This window comes from Centruroides sculpturatus, unplaced genomic scaffold, assembly GCF_000671375.1.
Source record: "Centruroides sculpturatus isolate CEXI.00-Female unplaced genomic scaffold, Cexi_2.0 scaffold703, whole genome shotgun sequence".
Classification (NCBI taxonomy): domain Eukaryota; kingdom Metazoa; phylum Arthropoda; class Arachnida; order Scorpiones; family Buthidae; genus Centruroides; species Centruroides sculpturatus.
The window spans coordinates 287562-308191 of NW_019384944.1; the positions used below are offsets into that span (position 1 = coordinate 287562).

Consider the following 20630-nt stretch of genomic DNA (forward strand, 5'->3'; position numbering starts at 1 on the left):
AGAAAAATGTAAAAAGAGATGCAAAATGTTTTGCTTTCTTAAATAGCAGATATTCTAAAAAAAATAAAAGGTATGACTAACTTTAATTGTTAAAAATCACTTTGTATATTGGAGGCTGTCCATATACATAAATTATATAATGCCAATATGGGTGGGTGGATGGGTGGTGTTATGAATTACAAGTGGGGATGTTTACAAAGATGTTATGTATGTTATGTAATGTTTTGTTAGATTAATAGAATGATTAATTTTTGTTTCTGAACTATTGCATAGAAAACTGTACTGTCTGTTACTACTTTGTACCTTATACATGTAATTAATAAAATAATATAATGTTTATTACGTTATTTTATGCTGTGTATTATTCGTTAATACATTTAAGGAGATTGACCAAAGATATGAGATACATGATTTTGGGCATAAGTATGTGTGACAACATTATAGTGTTTTACAGGGGGTAGTATGGTAGTTTAAAAGTATAAAAATAGAGTTGTGTAATTTATGAATGATCACTTATTGATAACAAAAAGATAATTAAAATCTCATAAATTAACTAACTATTAGCATATATTATATGATAAATCGTGTCATTATTACATATTATCACATATGAATTTACATTGTATGATAATATGCAAATAAGAAAACATTATGAAGTTTAAGTGTGCAAAGAATTAAAATGTTATAACTCTTTTGTTAGAAAGTTTTTATCTCTATTATCTTATACATATGAAATACAGTATTTCTAGAAAAAAATAAATATATAAAAGTGTTTTAAAATTTCAGTCTTTTTGATGACAGTTACAAGAACTCTTCACATTTAAAAGCATACTTAAATGTTATATTTGCATTCATTATTATGAATTTCCATAATTTTTTACTCTGCTGGTGTAATTAATTGTAAGCATTATGTTGAGCCCTCTATATTATCTAAGATTGTATTCATCCACTCTATTGATGTATGTTTATTACAATAAGAAAAGAAATTAGATAAAGATATTACAAATCCATTGTAAGTAAGTATTTGTGTTCTTATTATACAAAAGTTTTGATAATAAAATTATAATTTTCTATTCCCATTTTTATACTAAATGAAACCAAGATGAATTATTAAGGATAAATTAACTAGGCATTATCTAGAAAATCAAAACAGCTCTGCAGTGTATGTTTTTCTGTTTCTGCTTGACACAAACATATAAGTATGGTAAGACATGCTTCTAATGTTTTTAGACAGAACATTAGACATGCATGTCTATCCTACTAACTGACAAAAATGTCAAGAAATGTTTAAAACACCCACATTGCAGTCAACTGCATACAAACTACAGCAATCAGTTTAAAAAATATGTGGCCAGAAGATACACATGTGCTTGTTTTTTCCAAAACAATAATTTCATCATGACACTGTGCATGCTAAACACCCATTGTAAAGGTCAAGATAAAAAACTGTCATAGAGATCAAAGTAAATTAACAGCAATCATAAACTCAATTGACATGTAGCATGCAACCAGCTTACAACTGGTAATCAGCCCATAGACTTTACATGGTAAATTTTGATTTCTATTATTTCAGCCCACAGATCAAATTTCAAAATTTCAGCATTGTAATGATATTGTCCATGCTGAGTTCTATATATTTGCTGAAAAATCATATTTAATGGTCATGCATTTGTTTAAACTTCAATCACAAACAAAATCATGAGTCAAAAAGTCAAAATCACTTTTTGACTCATGAATAGCTTCATTTACACTGTTGAATGATTCTTTAAATTCATATTTAATTAGGATGTTTATAACAGTTTTTATACTTCTTTTTGAAAGTGGGCAATAATAAACTACATTTATTTAGTTCATCAATAATTTAGGCATCAGATCTGGGGAATTTGTTCTGCAGATTTAATATAGTTTACAGATTCATTATCTTGTAAAAAAGGGAAGGCACTGAGGTCGGCGTTATGTGTGCGTTTTTTTATTCGCAGATTCATTATCAACTTCTTATGTAATCTATTCAACATCTTCAACTGAAAAGTATCTTATACATACATTAAATAAACTCTTCATTTCCATATAAGTTGCAGGGCTGTCCAGAGGGTAATGAGGGCCTGAAGGGAAATTTGTATTTTACAAATAAGATTAGATTTTCATTTTCATGAAAATCTAATACTGTAAAACTTTACAGATAATAACTTATTATATGATTAAATTCGAATAACCTATTTCAATCATCGCAAATTTATTTTACATATAATTTATTGTAATACTGTGTTTAAATTTTTACATTTACATACTTTTTGAAACTCCTTAATATGTAAACTTTAAAATAAAGATATAACTTTCTTTTTATATTAAAGAAGAGTTAAAATCAAATTTCTCAAACTAAAGAAGTCTTGAAGAAAAACTTGAGAAGTATTTTTGAAAATATTTATCATATTTAGATCTGGATCATAAAAACAAACATCTGAATAGAACCAGTGCTTCAAATATCTTATACAATAAGCTTCAATTTATCATAAAAGATATAGAAAAGATAACACAAAACAAAGATTATGACATTACTTGTCAATATGGAAGTCCTCCATTTAAATCAATCTTTTAACATTAAAATTATTTTCAAATATAAATTGATATTTAAGTTTCAATCATATTTTAAAAAGTTAGCATGTAATAAAACAGAATATAGTACAATGTTTTATATAATTTTCTGACATATATCTGAAGTTATTATAACTGTCAACTTAAAAAAACATTTGTTACTTCATAAATATCAGCTCATCAATAACAATTATCTTCCATAATTTTAATTCTTAATATTAACAGAACTATTGCTTTTAGCAATTTATGTTTATTTTGTATCATTAATAAAACATTTAATAATTTTATAATATATATTATTTTAATCACTTTAATCATTGATTGATTAAATTGATTGCAAAAATTCATTAAAGTAAATACGTGTATTTTTTGAAAATTATATACATTAGGAATAAAAGGAAAATATAAATTCATTTTAACAGTTTTAAAGTATTATCACTTGTCCTGTTAGTAATTTATCTCCTGATAAGTAGATATAAAGAGGATGTCAATGTATCATTTATATCAATTTTAAGTGAATACTGCTATCTTAAATACTTAGACAGCGATTCCACTTTTCGTCAAAACAATGTTATTACTTTTTAGCATCTGACTTTTTAGCATGGAGACAGCTTAAGCCAGAGAGCTCCCCAATTTCTATGTGTTTGATATATTTATTATATATTAATACAGTAATAATAATAATATAAATGAAATTTATTATGCTTGTTTAATAATAAAAAAATAGTTTGTTTCTGAAAAATAATATATTGTTGCTACCTTAGAACAGTAGAGCCCTCAACCTGGAGGACTTGCATGACATACTTTTTCTACGATGTGAAACTTGATGTTAGAAATATTTAAAAATGTATATTTAATAACAGAAATGCAAAAAATATGTTTTTAATTGTCTAACAAATGGTGTTTTTAAGTAAATATGAATTCTAAAAATATGAATTGCTATGCTACTATTATATACTGTATATAAAATCCTTTAAATATAAACTTTATATCCTATTATGTATGTAATTTCTAATGATTTAAGTAATTTGACAAGTGAATTTATTATCACCAGTAGTCAAAATTTTACAAATATATTTTTAATAATAATAAAGATATTTCTTACTTATTATGAAAAAATGAAAGTGTTATAAAGTTTAAAAATAACAACAAACAAAATTAAATTGAAAAACAAAATGATTATATACTAAAATTTTAATTCTGAAATGTAAAAGTTTGTAGGAATAAACAAAAATTCTATTTATAAAAAATATTACCAAATTGTAAGTTGTTAACATAAAATAATTTTTTCCTAGAAATAGCAGAAAGCATTCACATGCATCAAAAATCATGCAAACAAAAAAATTACCTGAAAATTTTTTGTAAAATATTTCATAAAGACAAAGTGCACCTACCACAATTTTCTTCATCATCTCCCATCGGACAATCACTGACACCATCACAAAGACGAACCTGGTCAATGCACGTACCGTCCCGGCACAATATTTGATCATCGCTACGGCATAACTTTCCATCACCTGTGCATGCAAAATGGGAGCGATACTATGCCATGCCCTAAACAATTCTACACATTTAATTCTACACACTATGATACATGCAAAACTTACATTCATTCTCAGTTATAAAACAAAATTTTGATTAATTAAAAAAATTACATGCAAAGAAAAGAATTGTTAATAAATCTTCTGAAGTAGTTTGTTTTGATTTAAATTAATTTATAATTAATTTTAGTTAAATTAGTTTGATTATAGATTTATTAGCTCAGAATAAATTATCATCATCATAAAGAAACAGCAGGCAATTCTGGATAGCATTTATTACTTACCCAGAAATTAGTAATGAATGCAAGCAATAAATTATATCTTTGAAAAATATTTTTCCTGTGTTATACTTACGACATCCACTCTCATCAGATCCATCTCGGCAATCATGATAACCATCGCATCTCTTATTCAAGGATACACATTCTCCAGAGTGACAAGCTAATTCATCATTAGAACAAGAAGGAGTTGAAATAGTAGGTGTATCTGGAGGAACTGAAAATATTATATAAGAATTAGTCTTTAGTAATGAAGATAAAAGTATTAGTTTTAATTTTTATTTTATAATACATAATATTTTTCTCTAATTTATCATTAACTTTAAAACTTTCATGAGTTAAATTAAAAATTCTTTTAAATTAAACATTATACATTTAAAGTTCAAATTTCATAAATCATTTTAAACTTTTCAACTTTATAAAAAAAGCAAAAATTTCACAGATACAATCAGTAAAAGAAATTGAGAATTAAGCTTGTTTCTTCTAGATTTAAAATTTTTAAATTATGTTTAATTAATAAACTTGAAAAGGTCAAAATGAGTCAAAGTAAAATAATACATTTTTCAAATGAGCTCTTTTAATGATAAACTACTTAAAACTATAATCATTTGCAAAATTTTTGGATAAATTATTTTCTGAAAATGAAAAATCAGTAAAAGAAAAACTAGTTTAAATGGAGAAGATAGAGAAGAAATCTTAATTCTTGATGAAAAGCACCAGAAGACTTCAAGTATTAGGATTAAGACTTTTTTCTCCACTTCTTATAAAAAATATGCTGCTATATTCCAAAATCAAATTTTGTGTGATGGTTTAATCATATTCATTTTTTATTGATATGATAAAAATAAAAAAGCTTTAATTTTATCATCAGTAGTTATCATAATAATAACATCACTTTTAATTGATATTGGTTATCATTTTGAAGTAGTTTTTGGACAGTTTCAAGTGACCAAATCATATTAACTGATATCATTTGATGCCAATTGGGATCAAATATTTGGAATTAAAATATTTGAAAACATTTTTAAAAAATTAAAAGGTTATTTGACAACAATTCATATTATTTCCACTATTTAATAAGTCTTTTATTCAAAATAAATGATTGCAGATGACTCGCCATTTGTTATTTAATATCAATTCCTGCCAGTTGACATCAATTTATATCATTTGATACCATTTACCACAGCAAATTATTTCAAATAACATTTTTACTACGATAATAGTTGCAAAGAGAAACAACAGGAAAAAATGATCTTGCTGGATAAATACAACTCTGAGTATCTAGCTTGCTAGTAATAGAATCTCTCATATCAGAATTGCTGTAATTATTGAAGTGGTACTAACTGCAAGAAGAAAACAAAAACATAAAACTACTAAACATTTTTGACATAGTGATATTTTTAATTCCTTGAAAATAGAAAATATTGTTAATTATTTAGAAGAGTTATAGTTGCTTATGTTTGAAATATTACAATAGGAGGTAAAACTGGAATATGATTCTTAAAACTTTAAAAGAGCTTTTGTTATTGCTTCTAACATCAATGGAATTCTAATAAATCCTTTTTTAGAAAAACTACTGGCATATTCTATTTATCAAGCATATTAAAACTGAATAACTAATATAACAGTAATATCTGATAAAAAATTAATATCTCATTTTGATATTCAACTGAGAAATTTTTATCTGAAGAAAGGTTAGAGTGCTTGAAGTTTGCTGAAATTAGATAAGCGTTCTAAAAAAACTTTCAACAATATAATATATTATCACAAAGTCATTTTTTAAAAGTTCAAGGTTTTTTCTGTTTAAACTGGAATTTTATATAAATTATTTATAAATCTAATGTTATAATACTATTACGGTAAAATAACAACACATTTAATATATTAGTAACACTTTACTATGCGTTTTCCTAAAAAATATTTTATCTAATATTGTTTCATAATAATTTTATCTAAAAAAAAAAAAAAAAAAAGAACGGAAATAAAAACAGCACAAAAATACCTTAAAGAACCATAAATAACTCCAGTAACTAATCATGAACAGTAGAACTAATGTTTTTGATCCTATCCATGTATATTCTTTGGGTAAAGGATTTTGAATTAGAATGATTTTTGAACAAGCAATTATTTGTTGCGACATTGTCACAATGCTGGGCAACAATTTTTAATCATATTTTTAATTTATTTCATTTAAAATATATGCTCTCCATCTCAAATTAATACTGTAGTGTCTTGCTCCTGTACATCATACTTTTCCATTAGCAAGGTTGGAGTTGTGCTGATTATTTATTAACTGCTTTCAGGGAAAAATTTTTGAATTGAAATAACATGACTTCCAGTTTGCATTGGAAGTTCGCATAGTTAAGTGGAGTATCCTGCCCCTAATGTTTCCATATATAGTCTCATCTTTAATCTATCTAACTCTGCTCCCAAGATTAAGGAAAGACAGACAGATGGACGACAACAGGAATTTACAGGTCTACAATTTTTTCAAATTTCAGCCCAATTACAGATCAGTCAACTGTCCACTTTGAGATGGTCAGTTCAGGAATATCTTGCCATGTCTTCGCCACTACTTTTGCACATATTTGTCCAGTTTTTCTCTAATTCAGGTCACATTGTTAGTAGTGTTGCAAATACCTTTGCAAAAATATTCAAATGCAAACACAAATAGAGAAAGTGTAGTGATATGGCCTAACATATTAAGACCAGATCACCACAAAAAATTGAGAATATGACTCAGACACGAATGCAGATTTCCCCACAAAAGTATGCAGATAACTATGCATGGTTATGGATGCTGAGGTATCATAATCAGTAGAGTATTTATATAGTGTTATGAAATTCAAATGACAAAGTGACTAGAATACTCCAGAAAATAGAAAAAGCTACTGTGCACAATACAATTCAAAATATTATTTGATTAATTAATTAATTAAGGAATGCTTTGAATACGAAATCTTAAAACATTGATGCAAATATGAGTTTGACTTAAAAACTGTTGAGTGAGATCCAAGGCTGAGATGTGCAAGTTTCAAAAAAGTATTTTATTTTGTATTATTCTGTTTAATTTGTTGGCTCCTTCAGTTATTTAGCATTTTTTTATTATGTAATTATTTAAATTATTATTTTTAGACCTTTATTCACTTATGTTTATAATCAAATAGATGTATTAATAGTTTTGAAAAAATAAAAAATTTCATTACTTGAAAATAATAAGTCCATATTCTTTTAAATACAAATTCAATTGCATCATTTTAATAATTTCATTATACCAATATTCATAATAGAAAATATTTAAAAGACAACGTAGCTCATTGTTATTAGTATTACAGTAATGTCATAACAACAGACTAAAAGTCACAGAAAAAAAAGATACACAGCACTCTTTCAAGAAATGCATTTGTGATGCTTCCAATGACACTGAAGATGGTTGTATGGAAGATGTGAGCATCAAATCCAGTGCTGATTAAGAAGAGTAACATGAAAAGTGAAGAGGTTTCAACTTTGATATCATGGAAGACAATGATGTTTATTGCATGGTAACTTACTTCACTTTGCAATAAATATTGAACAATTTACACAGAAATTTGTCTCAAGTTGTTGGTTTTCAAAAAAATAATAATAATTCACAGGTGAGCATGTAAGAATTTAGATGCATTTTATATTAGAGTAAATACAGTAAGTAAAGTCAAAACTTGAATCCGCTGTAAACTTTCTTGGAAAGTTTTTGAATGCACATTTTAGACAAATTATATATAACATATGTCTATTTGCCAAGTGGCAAAGGGAGTTAAGACTCTCATATAAAAAACAGATTATTATAAATATGCAAATTAACATGGCATTCAAGCTGAATATTTATGAAAAATTTTATTAATAGTACATTTTTTAAATAAATATTTGTTTTTTTTAAGTGGATTACAAAAATACAGTTGAAAAGTCTCTCCACAGTGGGTATTGTAGGTTATACTAAATCAAGATACCAAGCACATGCAAACAACACATTAAATTGCCTATTCATGGCTGTGAAAGAATGAAGCAGACACACGCACATTGTATAGTAAAGTGGCTTTAACACAGCTGGATAAACAAGACAATGTCAATTCATTTCAAACAAAATAGACTATATCATTGGCTTGCTTATTCATCTATATTAAAGTCATGTTGTCTGGTGAACAAGTATCACCTGAAATGTATTAATAAGCTGAAAGGAACAACTAAAACCTACAATAACCACAATGGAGAGACATTTTGAAAATGCTGTATAATTTTTGAAATAAATTATGCATGTCCAAGAACAATATAATGACACTTCCCATTAAAACATATCAATGCTTTATATACAGTAATCTCTCTTTACATGGTGTCTACACAAATGCACTTTAAAGCAGTTAAAAATTTTAAATAAAAATCGACTTTATGGAAATAAATGATAGTTAAATCGAAAAGCATAATTTTTATCATTAGTAACATCTTATATAAATGTATGTTTAAAAAACTTTAGTTAAAACTCCAGTCAGAGTAAAATCTGTATTTGAGAATATAGAACAGATCTCTATTTTAAACAGCTTTCCAAGTTCAACAGTTTCATTTACATGCTGTTTTTATGGAACCAATTACTCGTGTATATGGAGGAATTACTGTATCTCATTATTTGTAATATAAGAGAATATTAAACAAAAATATTAAAACTGAAAATGCCTGGAGACTGTTATGAAGTATAAAATTCTCCATATATAGAGTATGACCAATTGTTTTTAATTATTCTAATTAAAAACACAAAATAAAATCCTTCACAGTCAATGACACCTAGTTTCAGAAAAATGTGAATATTAACTTAGTATTTATTTAGATAAACACGAACTTTAGTTTACGAATATCTTTGAGGGAAATGTCTAATTCATTTCAGAATAAAATAATTTAATATCTTATTAAAAAATAAACTTGGATTATAAATTCATTCGAAATAAGCATGTAGAAGTAACACAAAGATCTTAATGAATTCACCTAATTCATTTTAAAAACATTCTCTCTATTGAAGAGTTTGGTCTTTTATTTTCGTATTGCTGCATACACTTCCTAATGCTTTTTCAAATGATTAATAAAAGTAAAAGCTGGCAATATTGTTGCTGGGCTTTCCCGGCATTTGTTATTTGTTTCCATCCCTAATAATTGCTGCCATTATCTTTAAGTTTTAGGAATTATAGAAAACTAATAATACAAATGATTACTCGGAAAATAGGGATCATTTTACTATTTTCAAAATATCATCCCCACCACTTCAATACAGAGAACTTTCGGTCTAATTTTAATGAAAATTATAATTAATTAATAACATAAAAAATCCAACAACGTGTTACTTAAATTTCCCGGCAAAAAGTATTTACGTTTAAGCACGTTAGCAAGGTTATACTTGTGTGTGGCGCCATCTGTTATGAGATTTTATTTTAAAAAAATAACTTTTATATTATTAATTATAATAAAACTTTAGAAAACAATTTTCGAAATACATTTATTTTTTGGTAAACTAAAAATTTGTACGAGTAAAAACAAAAATTTAAAACTTGGAAGCTTTTTGAAACCCCTTTAATATATTGATGGCGGGATGGCCGAGTAGTCAAGTGGCTAGCATACCGCTCTGGGGGACCAGAGATCGAATTCGGACGGCTCTAAAAATTCCCAGGAATTTTTTCCAGGTGATATGTCGGGCCCGTCCCTCACCACCTGGCCACCCCATTGTGGGTCTGGCCGAACCCATAATGGACTTGCTTAAAGAGGCTCTCTTAGTATCCACAGGGCAGAAGAGTAAAAAAAAACCCTTTAATATCTCCCGAACCAATAGTCCGATTTTCCTGAAATTTTCTAGAAACATTTCTTCCTAATATATAAACATCCTTGCAAAAGTTCAGAAAATTTTGACAAAAAGGCACAGAGTTATTAAGCTTCAAAGTAGGTGAAAAAATCATGCTTCCCAAACATCCACACATACAGAGAAAGAAAAACCCTTGGAAGGATATTTCTTGATGTTTCAAAGTCCAAAATTGTAAAAATCTAACAGATTGTCATACTTTCTGTTATATATAACAACCAGAAAAGTAAAATTTCATATTTTGAACTATGAGACTAAACGAGTAGTATAGGAACAAAAGTCGTTTCGTTAAAAATCCAAACATTTAAAGCTATGTTTAAAAGTGTGATTTTATGGAAATAAGAAATTATTGCGGAGGAAGATGTCACGTCACCTGGCAGCCTATTAAAAGTAGATCCTTAAACGCTATTTTAAATTTTGCTATTACTGTATTAAGTTAAAGCTGTCTTTCATCACTCATCCAGTCGGTTTAAATATTATTTTCAGACATTACGATTACAAACTATAGTGCCGAATGCAATACAATAATGTTACCTCAGCATTATCTGCCTAATAGAAAAATTTTAAAAACAATTTCTATTGAAGAAATTGCTTTATTAAGTGTGCTCAATTCTCATATAAGTAACTTCATTCCTACATCCAGCAAAGGCACGTTTCTAATTTTAAGAATACTTTTAAACAATGCTTAGTAGAGGAAGAAGAATCCTCTCAAATATTGATTCTGAAAACAGGGAATTTTTCCCTTACACGCTTAAAATTAGCATGTCGGATAAAGCGAAAGAATTGGTGAAACGCGTAAGAAAACGCTTGGGTTCTTCTTTAGAAAGTTTTTTGATATCCGGGATAGGTCGACGGTAAAGTCGTCTTTGGCCATATTTCGTCATTGTTGGTCAAAGGCTCATTTGCCGTCTTATGGTTACTACAAATACAAAGAAAACAAGAAAAAAAAATTTACGTCTTATCCTGAAGGTGAACTGTTCGGGCGAGGTGACGAATTTTCCGACATATCCCCTATTGACAGAGTTTCTCAGTTGATTCGCCAAGGCAGACTGGTTAGAATTTAAGGAAGAACCCACGTCCGACGTCACCAACAGTCCTTCCCTTCCGTCATGGATGGTGGGTCTGAAAAATAATCATCACTCAATTAACGACGAAGTAAATTAGTAAAGATAGAGGGAAGGAAGAAGCAAGAGGACTGACTTAAAAGAGACGACATTGATGATCTTGACGTCCGGAGAATATCGATAAATGTCTCTGAGACCTGTGGCAATTTCGTTGGACAGTTGGTGAAATTCGGCACTCCGGGGATCATGCAGAGACGCCCGATAAGGTTCATTGAGAACAAGAAACGTCATTCTCAGGTACACTGAAAAAAAAGAAAAAGGAAAACTTTTCTATGTAACTACAATAATTATTTTATCATGCAGAAGAATAAACACTTCAGAGTCGTCAATTAAGTTTTCTGGTGCGAAAGCGATGGAAGTACCCATTTATTCCTCCTTACTCGCGTTACACCAATTAAAGTCTCTTCCGCGGTGGCTTTCTTCACTCGTGCACTCAATTAAATCCCAATCGATGGATGGAATTACCAGTCCTCCCTTCCAACCGGACGGATTCTTAATTGTAAAGTTCCCGTGTTGAAACTTTGGAGACTTTTTCTAGGAATCGTGAAAAAGTAGAAAGAAAATGGCGAACATTAAAAAGAGGAAACGTTTTACCAAGGTAAAGACTGAAGACGAAGAAAATCGGAAACTAAATTATTAGACGATTGAATAATTTGATATTCGTTTCTTTTAAAGTCAATGTTCGGATCTTCCCTTTATCCCGTCCGTTGTTTCCATCTGCCAGAATTCCGTCCTGTCGGGTTATCTATCTCATTCGAAAGTAGACGGAAGAGTTGAATAATTTTATTAAAAGTAAAAACACACTCTTCGGTAAAGGTCGAAATGAAGGAGGAAGTCGGAAAACAAACGATGTCCTCCTCCTCAACGAAAAAAAGGGAGGTAGAATGTCGGGAGGTTAAACGAGTTTATTAGAGACGAAGATAAAGGACAGAGTTTAAAAATATGATTAAATTTATATGGACGAGATTCGTCTGGTTACGATGACCACGTGAAACAACGGGAATTATAACCGCAGTATTTCGATCGAGTTTACGTTTTTCTTACTGAAATAATTGAGACGTCAGCTTGGTTTTTTAATTAAAATCGATTTTTACGTTCAGGCGACTTATTTTTCGCTTATTACGTTATATTCTATAAGGCTTCCCTCGATCCCGGAGATTAATATCTCAAAAAATAAATAACTCAACTCCCTTTTCACTTTTAATTCTCTCCTCCCCGTGGACACTAATTTACAAGAGAGTCTCTTTTCATATCCATCGTGAGTGACTAAATCAACAATGGGGAGGGCCGGACGGTGAGGGAACGGGACCCAACATATCCGGTACAAACTGGATACGAAAAATTTCTAGTGTTTCATGCTCGTTCTCTCCGGATTTGGTCCCGGGTTCCCCAGAGTGGTAAGCTGACCCCTAAATCGCTTTGGTCATCCGGTCTTTATGACTCAACTCTTAGTAGACAGAAGCTCCGAATATAAAAGATAGAAAAGAGGATCCGAGGATATTGTTTATCTTTATGTTAGATCATTTTCATTTATGCTCGCTCTTTTGCCATCCTCCAGCTTCCCAAACGAAAACTACGAACATTCCAAGACCAAATACTGAAAAATAACAGATAGGACAAGAATTAAATGGCAAACAACAGCGTAGAAACCATGGTTAAAATAGAAAATTGATATAGACGGTTTCAGAATAGAAAAATGAGTATTATTTCCGCGAAAAAGGCTGATTACGTAAGAGGAAGAACAAGCGGAGTCTCTAAGGTCGGTGTCATCGCAAGGACTTCTCTTTTCGTAGCAGACCACACAGAATCGTTAGTAATGTTCGTTGTACGTACAGAACATATATTACAGTACTCGCAAATCGTAATTCTTGTATATTACTGAATATACGGAAATTACGCAATAACAAACAACTAGCAAAATTAAAATTACATCATAAGCAGAACCTAAATGTACAGTGTATTTACATTTATTTATTTATTTATTTTTGCAATTTGTATTATATTTGTAAAATTTCAAAATTACAATAAATATTTTATAACTTTGATAGGAGTCCATTAGAAGAATCGAAAAGTAAATTAACACAGTTTCATCTTTGTAAGTATATTGATACATGTAAGCTACTGTAGGTTTACGAAAAATGTTTGATTTTATAATTAACTACAGCAATTTTTTTTTTGAAAAATAAATTTATTCTGAAACACTGCGCAAAAATTTCATAGCGTTATTTTGGGTATCATCTCCGATGGCGTCACTCGGCGCGGTCAGCACCCCCGCACCAGCTAGTGACGCCATTACGAAGAACACCAACATGTTCGAGAAGGACGGAAAAACTACACAATTCGAACGAGTAAAAAAAAGAGAAGTGAGAAAGTTGCATGCTGTTAGATCAATTACAAAAATAACAAAGTCCCGAGTGGTTCCTATTCTCTCCCTTTGGCCATCGACAGGGCCGAAGAGAACGCTGCAGGAACAAATTAGTCCCGAAACCACCGCTGGGCAAAAAATAGCGCATCGTCTCCCGTGGTTCGCCAGAAAAACCTTTCACGCAGGAAACATTGAAAATTCTTTATGATAGAAAGCATTCCTACTAGAATCATCTTCGGTGGTCTTCGATAAAAGCGTTAATTGAGAAAGTTATCGTTAAGTTATGGGTTGGTTGGGACAACAAAGCTATGAAATTACTCTAAAGATCGACAGAATGATCAGTCTTAACACACTGTTGTACCAATGAAAGAAAATGTTCTTTAAAAAAGGAACAAGGAAGAAAAATCTAAAAAACAGGGTGGAGCGAAAGAATAAAAGACAAGTGGGAAAACAAATTGATACATAAAAGATTAATTGTTTGGATCGTTTCCGCTAATTTAAAGAAGTAAACGGGAAAAAGGAAGGAGAGTCGTAAAACCGTCGACGTAAATAGAGGAAGAAATAACTCGATTCCCCGGAGGTCGAGTCGAAAGTACCGAGGAGGACAATTACGTCACACGTCGACTAAAAAAACCTCTCCGAAGAACAAACGTCGATGCGCGGTTTTCGTTCGTCTCATCCAACAGACGCGAAAACGCGCGAAAACGGCGCTCTTCTTCCTTTTTCCGACGCATCTAGAGTCTCTTGAGGGCGACGCGTGAGCGCAATCGCGCGACGGGTCACTGCATGCGCGCACCCCTCGAGACGATCAAATACGAAATCGAAGGTTTTTTTAAAGGACGGTTTCCGCGTGGAACCTTAGAGACGAAACGACTGAAGAAACAAAAGCGATTATTTGGAGAAATTCTAGAAGGTCGCCGCGATTAAATAATTGGCGGGTGAAGGAAACGGGGCGCTATTATAATGCGGACGCCAATTAAAGCACAAACTCTAAACAACAACGTCTTCGTTTTTACATAAAATAGTCTTTCACCCGATCCGATCCCATTCCCTCGCGCTAAATTCCCTACGCAAATCGTCCGCTTACGGACCATAAATTCTTCCTCTCGATTATACTCCGTTTCGCTAAAAAAAAAAAAAAAAAATTGCGAGTTTTACTTCCCTAGACTCTTACAATCGGGTTCGAAACGGAATAATTTGTTTTTAAATCTAAAGTTACTTAATTTACTTCGTTTTTCCCTAAAAATGAATGGGAGCGGGAGAAGTAAAGGAATATTTTGGTACTCACCAAAGACCAGAGGCAACGCGGAGACCGCCATTTCCAGCGTCGATGATCTCCACCCCTACGCCGCCGCGTCACGCGCGCATTTATACCAGAAACGCGCCCGTTCCCGGGAATAGTGTCGGGGTGAAGTAAGTGGTTTCGGAAGAATTCGAGTCGGAGACTTTGTAATGACTTAAAATACCCGCTTCAAGGTTAATTACCTAACGAATTCCCGTGGTAAACCTCTCGGGTTATGACCTTCTCCTTTTTCTTTTCTTGATCCACCTTCGCTCGGCCTCGCTTTTAAACCTTTCCGACGCTCTCCTCTTACAGTCCTGTCGATCGCCCGTCTATCCCCCTCTTATTCGGACAGCTTTAGTCTTTGGACAGGACAGATTGTCGAATTTCCATTAAGAATAACGTAAAGAATTGTTTCGATCTTTAATTTTAATCGGCGAAAAAGTCGGAGGGTGCCCATTAAGGTCAGGGTTCCTTCGACAATTTCGATACCGTTTTTGGAAAGGATAAACATCGGAAGGAGCGCCCCTGTCGCTCTCAATTTAGAAATTCGACACTCTAGTCCGAAAGAGGTCCGTTATCGATAGTCGATCGACGGGTTCTAAGTTTCTCAGCGAGGCGCCGAACGCGGAATCGCGACGCTTCCGATATTTCCTTTGCGTCGCGCGCGCGTACGCGACGAGAGTGGAAGAAAGAGAGATCCAAATTCGCGTACTTACGGGTCGACTTTATCGGCGAGGTAAAGGGAGAAAAAGCCTGTCGCCTAAGAAAGTGCAAGAACGTCGGGCGAACGGAAGAGGAAGGAAAGGGACAAACTATTCTTTGTTCCTTCGAAGGTCGCCGATTAAGAATTAGGACGACTCTCGTCGTCGAATACGACAAAATTCCGATTTCGGAAGAGAAACGTCGGATTCTCTTTTACCCGTCGATTCTACTTAAAATAATTATGAAAGATCTGGCAATTCGGAGAAAAGAAAGGAGATGGTCGAAAGTGAAACGGAGGCAAATGGATATCCGGGAGATTTCCGGATTAAGGAAAAACACAGCAATTTCCGGCAATACAATCGCAGAATCGAAGCGATAAAAGAAAAAGAAACGCTTTAATGCATCCTCCGCAAACGAATACTAAAACTATATCGCTTTTTACAATGTTTAGGCCTAATTTAATTGTTTTTTTTTTACATAACAATGATACCCAAGTCGTTTCGAACTCGATGAAGCTTTCTCCTATATCCTCCAAAAGATGTTTCAATCCTCCAATTATTTAATTCCATCTTCCGAATTAAACGTTTCGCCTATTAAACTGACGCATTGCGCATTCCTATCCGAACGTCACTCTTCTCGTAAAAGCAAAAAATATACAAATAACTTATTCGGGGGAAGAGAACGTTTCTTTCGGAAGGTTTATATCGTTTAATTCCTCCCGACGAGACATCTCTGACCAACTTCCTCCCTTGTTTTCGTGCATCGTTTGATTAAATCGTTCAACCGGCGTGTTGGGAGGATGACGCGCTCCGATCTTCATCGTCTTCGCCAGGTCGCGTCTCGTCGAACCACCCCATGCATCCCGTAAATTGTCCTTTTACAACCCGATCTCCCGGTCTTCGCGTGCCGATTATCGCGCTCTTAATCACTCTTCCCGCAAGTTCTTTAATTCTACACCCCTGTTACGACCTTCGCCTCTCCTCGTCGTATCTTTTCGGTATTTTTCGTCGAATCCTCAGGAAAATATTCTGTCGTACTTTCGACGGGGAAGGAATAAACACTTCAGTTTAAAAAAAAATGTTTAGAAACAGAAAGACAGTGGAAAACTCCCAATCAAAGTCGAGAGCCCAGCGGAGTCTATATACAAGAACTAATTTTGGTAACTGAACCCTTTTACTAACTTACTTATCGGGCCAATCACGCGCTTCTCCCGTTTATTTTCTTAACGTTTTCCCCTCGACTCGCTGACGGAAACGAGAAAGTCCCCGTTCCTAAATAATACGGAAAAACATACTTAAATTACGGATCCGGGAAACTGCTGTTTCCTCGCCCCCGTCAATACTATTTCTCACGAAATTCCTTCGCGTGATTATAAATTACGTAACGGAAAAATCGGGACGCTCCCACGTCGCCGTCCGTCTCCTTCGGAACGGGACATACGCGAAAGGATCCGACGCCGAAGGCGCGACCGCCATCCCTTCCTCTTACCGTCGCCTCCGCCATCCTAATCTACGGTCGGATCTTTATTCGGTCTTTTGGGTTGGGTCGTTCTTAAGGCAGGAAATCCGCATTCGGAAAATCTCGGAGGAACGACGTCAATTTCAACAAGAAATTTTCTACTTTTTTGTTGTTGTCTGGAGATCACCGAATAACCTCTAAGGATATAAGATTACGTCTTCGTCGTGTCGTCCCACGTCCCTTTATTTCCCATCGAATTGTAACCATCCTCTCAAAAAAGACAATTCCGAGGCGCGCATAATACATTGGCCGAAGAGGAGGGAAAATATAAGTTTTTCTATCGTCTCCTCTGTTCAAAATTTGAAAATAAAAAAGTCGTTACAACCGAAAGAAGTCGGGATCTTATAAACAGGCGACGAAAGAATTCGGGTTCCGGTCGCTTCCGGTGACGAAAAACAAAGAGGGAAGACGGAGAACGGGAGGATATTAACCACGACAGACAGATATTTCGACGGAAAAGGAACGTAATTACAGATCTAGGTTCGGATAAAACAAAAACGTTTGATTTTATATTTAGGAAATTCTTACACAAAATTGAAATTGCACATTTCTTATTCTTTGAAGCCTGATCCATCGGTCGACCGACTATTCGTAACTCGCTCGAACATTTAATACAACGCTGCGGCGGTCGAGAAGAACAAATGTCACCTCCTAATCGAACTAATGGAATAGGAAATTATTTTTGTTTGTTTGGTGTGCGAGAGATATTTGTTTATTTATTTAGGGAGTTAAGATCTGGTTTTTAAAATGACTAGGATCTCAATTAAAAACAGGAATAAAGAAACATTCGAAAAGACTAATTAAAAAAAGTCTATCCCGTAGGAAAGGTATCTCGCATCCCGTGGTTGACAATCATCGATCCAGTTTAAACTTTTAAAGATGTCTGCCAAATTTCTTTCTTGTCCTGGACGTGTCAAAAAGGCATCGTTCGGAAACAGGCGATAATAGCGTCCGGGACAGAGAAAAGACGAGAGATCGAAATTAAAAACCCAAGAAAGACCACAGGAATGATTTTTTCCCGGCTACTTTCGAGCATCCGACTGATATTTACGGAAGAAAACAGGATTCGACGGACCCTGCCGGGTCTATATTCCAAGAAAACTTTCTGTTTTCGAAGCGAAAAGAGGAACGAAAGGAATGACATGACAACTTCGGCAACGAAGGCCCGTACGACATAGAGTACAGAAGAAGAGGTGGGCATACTCCGCTTTCCTTTATTATCCCCTAAATATCGAACGAGTAATTTCCCAACGATTCCCAACCGAAGTTCTGTGGCTCACTAATATTCCCCAAACCTGCCACAAGTGTTAATGTTTTATTTTATTAATACAGTATTTACATTGCCAGATCGATTACTAAACTACCGGCATGTCTCGATTATAAACGGGGATATTTTACAATAAAATCCTATGTACAGTACACCGGCTTAGTAATTTATAACAGAAACTTCCATTTGTGGGCGGTGTAGTATTTTCTAGCCAAGTGGATATGTTTCTCAAGATATTAGTGAAGGAGAGCAATATGATATTGTAGCATCTCATAACGTACGCGTATATGAGATAAGAGCATTTTCACGGTGTGTTGTCAATCAGATAAATACAGAGTAGTTAGAAAGTAACTCGATGAATTCAACGAGCCGAAGAAATTGCCGTAATGCACATAATGCGCTACTCCGCCCTCACCCGGATTAACAAAACACAATATATTACGCGGTACTTTAACTAATATAAAAAGTAAAAATTGAGAAATGTAATATAAATTTATAATCTTATGTATATATTGATTATAAGAATTTATGCAGAACAATTAAAAGTGTACCGCGACTTGAGTATACCGGAGGAACTTGGTCCTCGTAAGCACTTTCCAGTCGCGCGCGTCACGAGCCACAATTAAGACCGGTTCCCTTCGTCCCTACTTTAAGTTATTCTGGACGCCAATCGACTAGAAAAAGGATAGAAAACGGAGGCTTTCGTCATTAGACTCCATTTTTAAAATTAAGGGAAAGGATGGAGCGAAGAAAACTCAAAGTATCCAACATCCGTCGGGAAAACGATAGTTTTAAGGTAAGAGAAAGCTTTCGAAGAGTCTTCTTGACCTTCGATTTGTGGATTTTAACTCGATTTTAAGACAGTCTAGATATAGTTTCTTCTCTTTCTCTCTGTGACGTCACGCGTCTTTTGCGTTATTTCCGGTACGTCTTTTGCGTTATTTCCGGTACGTCGGTCGGTAGCTGACGGAACGCGGAACCGTCGGACGGACTCTTTCCCTGGTATGGAGCTTTTGTCCCTTTCTTCCCGTCTCGTTTTTAGTCTTTTCTGTCCCCCAGCACCCGGATCACGCCCCTTTTCGGTACTCCACAAGGGAGGCTGCCGGTCCCGTCCAATTCCAAGCTATACCCCGAGATTATTTCAGTTAGCGTTGTTAGGAAAAGGACGATTTTATCCGCTAAACTATCTCTTCGGTTCTCGATGGACGGAACCCAAACGGAACCGATAACGCGTTTTCGTTTCGTTTACCGTAAACTGTAGAAACGACTACCGAATCCTTTACTTCCGGTCTCTTCGCGCGGACGTAACTTTTCAGCGGTCTTTGGTACGTAAGAGGATCGCCAGATGGCGATACTTACCGAGTGCCTCGGTGGGCGGAGTCCCGTAGACGTCGGGGGTGACGTCGCCAGTGACAACACCATCGCCGCTGACGTGGTCTCCGGAGGCTTGGTCGGACCAGAAGTCTTCGTCGTCCGAGGGACCGAGCCACTTCCGCTTTTCTTCCCTCAGCAGGGGACTGGTCAGAGGATCGACGCCGTTTCTCGTCGACGTGTCGTCTGAGACGCCGTTAGAAAAGTCTTCGAACACCAGATCCGAGTCGGACTGTGGAGAAACGCAATCGTTATTATCGTGTCGCTCCCTACTTAAAAGTTAAAAATAAAGAAAGTAAATACTAGAAGTGGCTGGAATTTCCAAAGATTTTTTTATTCGGTTACAGGAAAGGAGACGGGAGGACGGAAGAGCAGAGACGGAATAAACGATTCCGGAAAGCGAAAAACCGGAAAGGAAAAAGTTTGACGCGTCGACAGTCTGCAGAAAGCCAGAAACGCGGTAGACCAGAAAGAAAAGACCATCTCTTCGAGAAAAAGGAGAATCTCTTCTCTATCGGCCTATCTTTTAATTCGACCTTCCGACGAAATCGGAAACCACTGAGCGGTTTCATCGACTCGGCCGCTCGCCAGTGGCCGAGTGGATAAAACCACCCAACACTGTTCCCTGGTTTTATCCACTAGGTCGGGAAGGTTCGCGCTTCTCCAACGGGCTGGCCACGTGCTGTTTTCCAGACTTTCTTCACTTTAATAACAT

At 34.0% G+C, this 20630-nt stretch overlaps 1 protein-coding gene across 1 annotated transcript in view; it reads right to left on the reverse strand.

Moving 5' to 3' along the window:
* LOC111632167 (basement membrane-specific heparan sulfate proteoglycan core protein-like) overlaps nucleotides 1-20630 on the reverse strand; it is a 208133-nt gene that overhangs the window by 178727 nt on the left and 8776 nt on the right. The window contains 5 exon segments of the mRNA XM_023376533.1: nucleotides 3987-4109; nucleotides 4488-4628; nucleotides 11239-11405; nucleotides 11484-11649; nucleotides 19904-20147. Of these exon segments, the coding sequence (XP_023232301.1) occupies nucleotides 3987-4109; nucleotides 4488-4628; nucleotides 11239-11405; nucleotides 11484-11649; nucleotides 19904-20147 (841 nt within the window).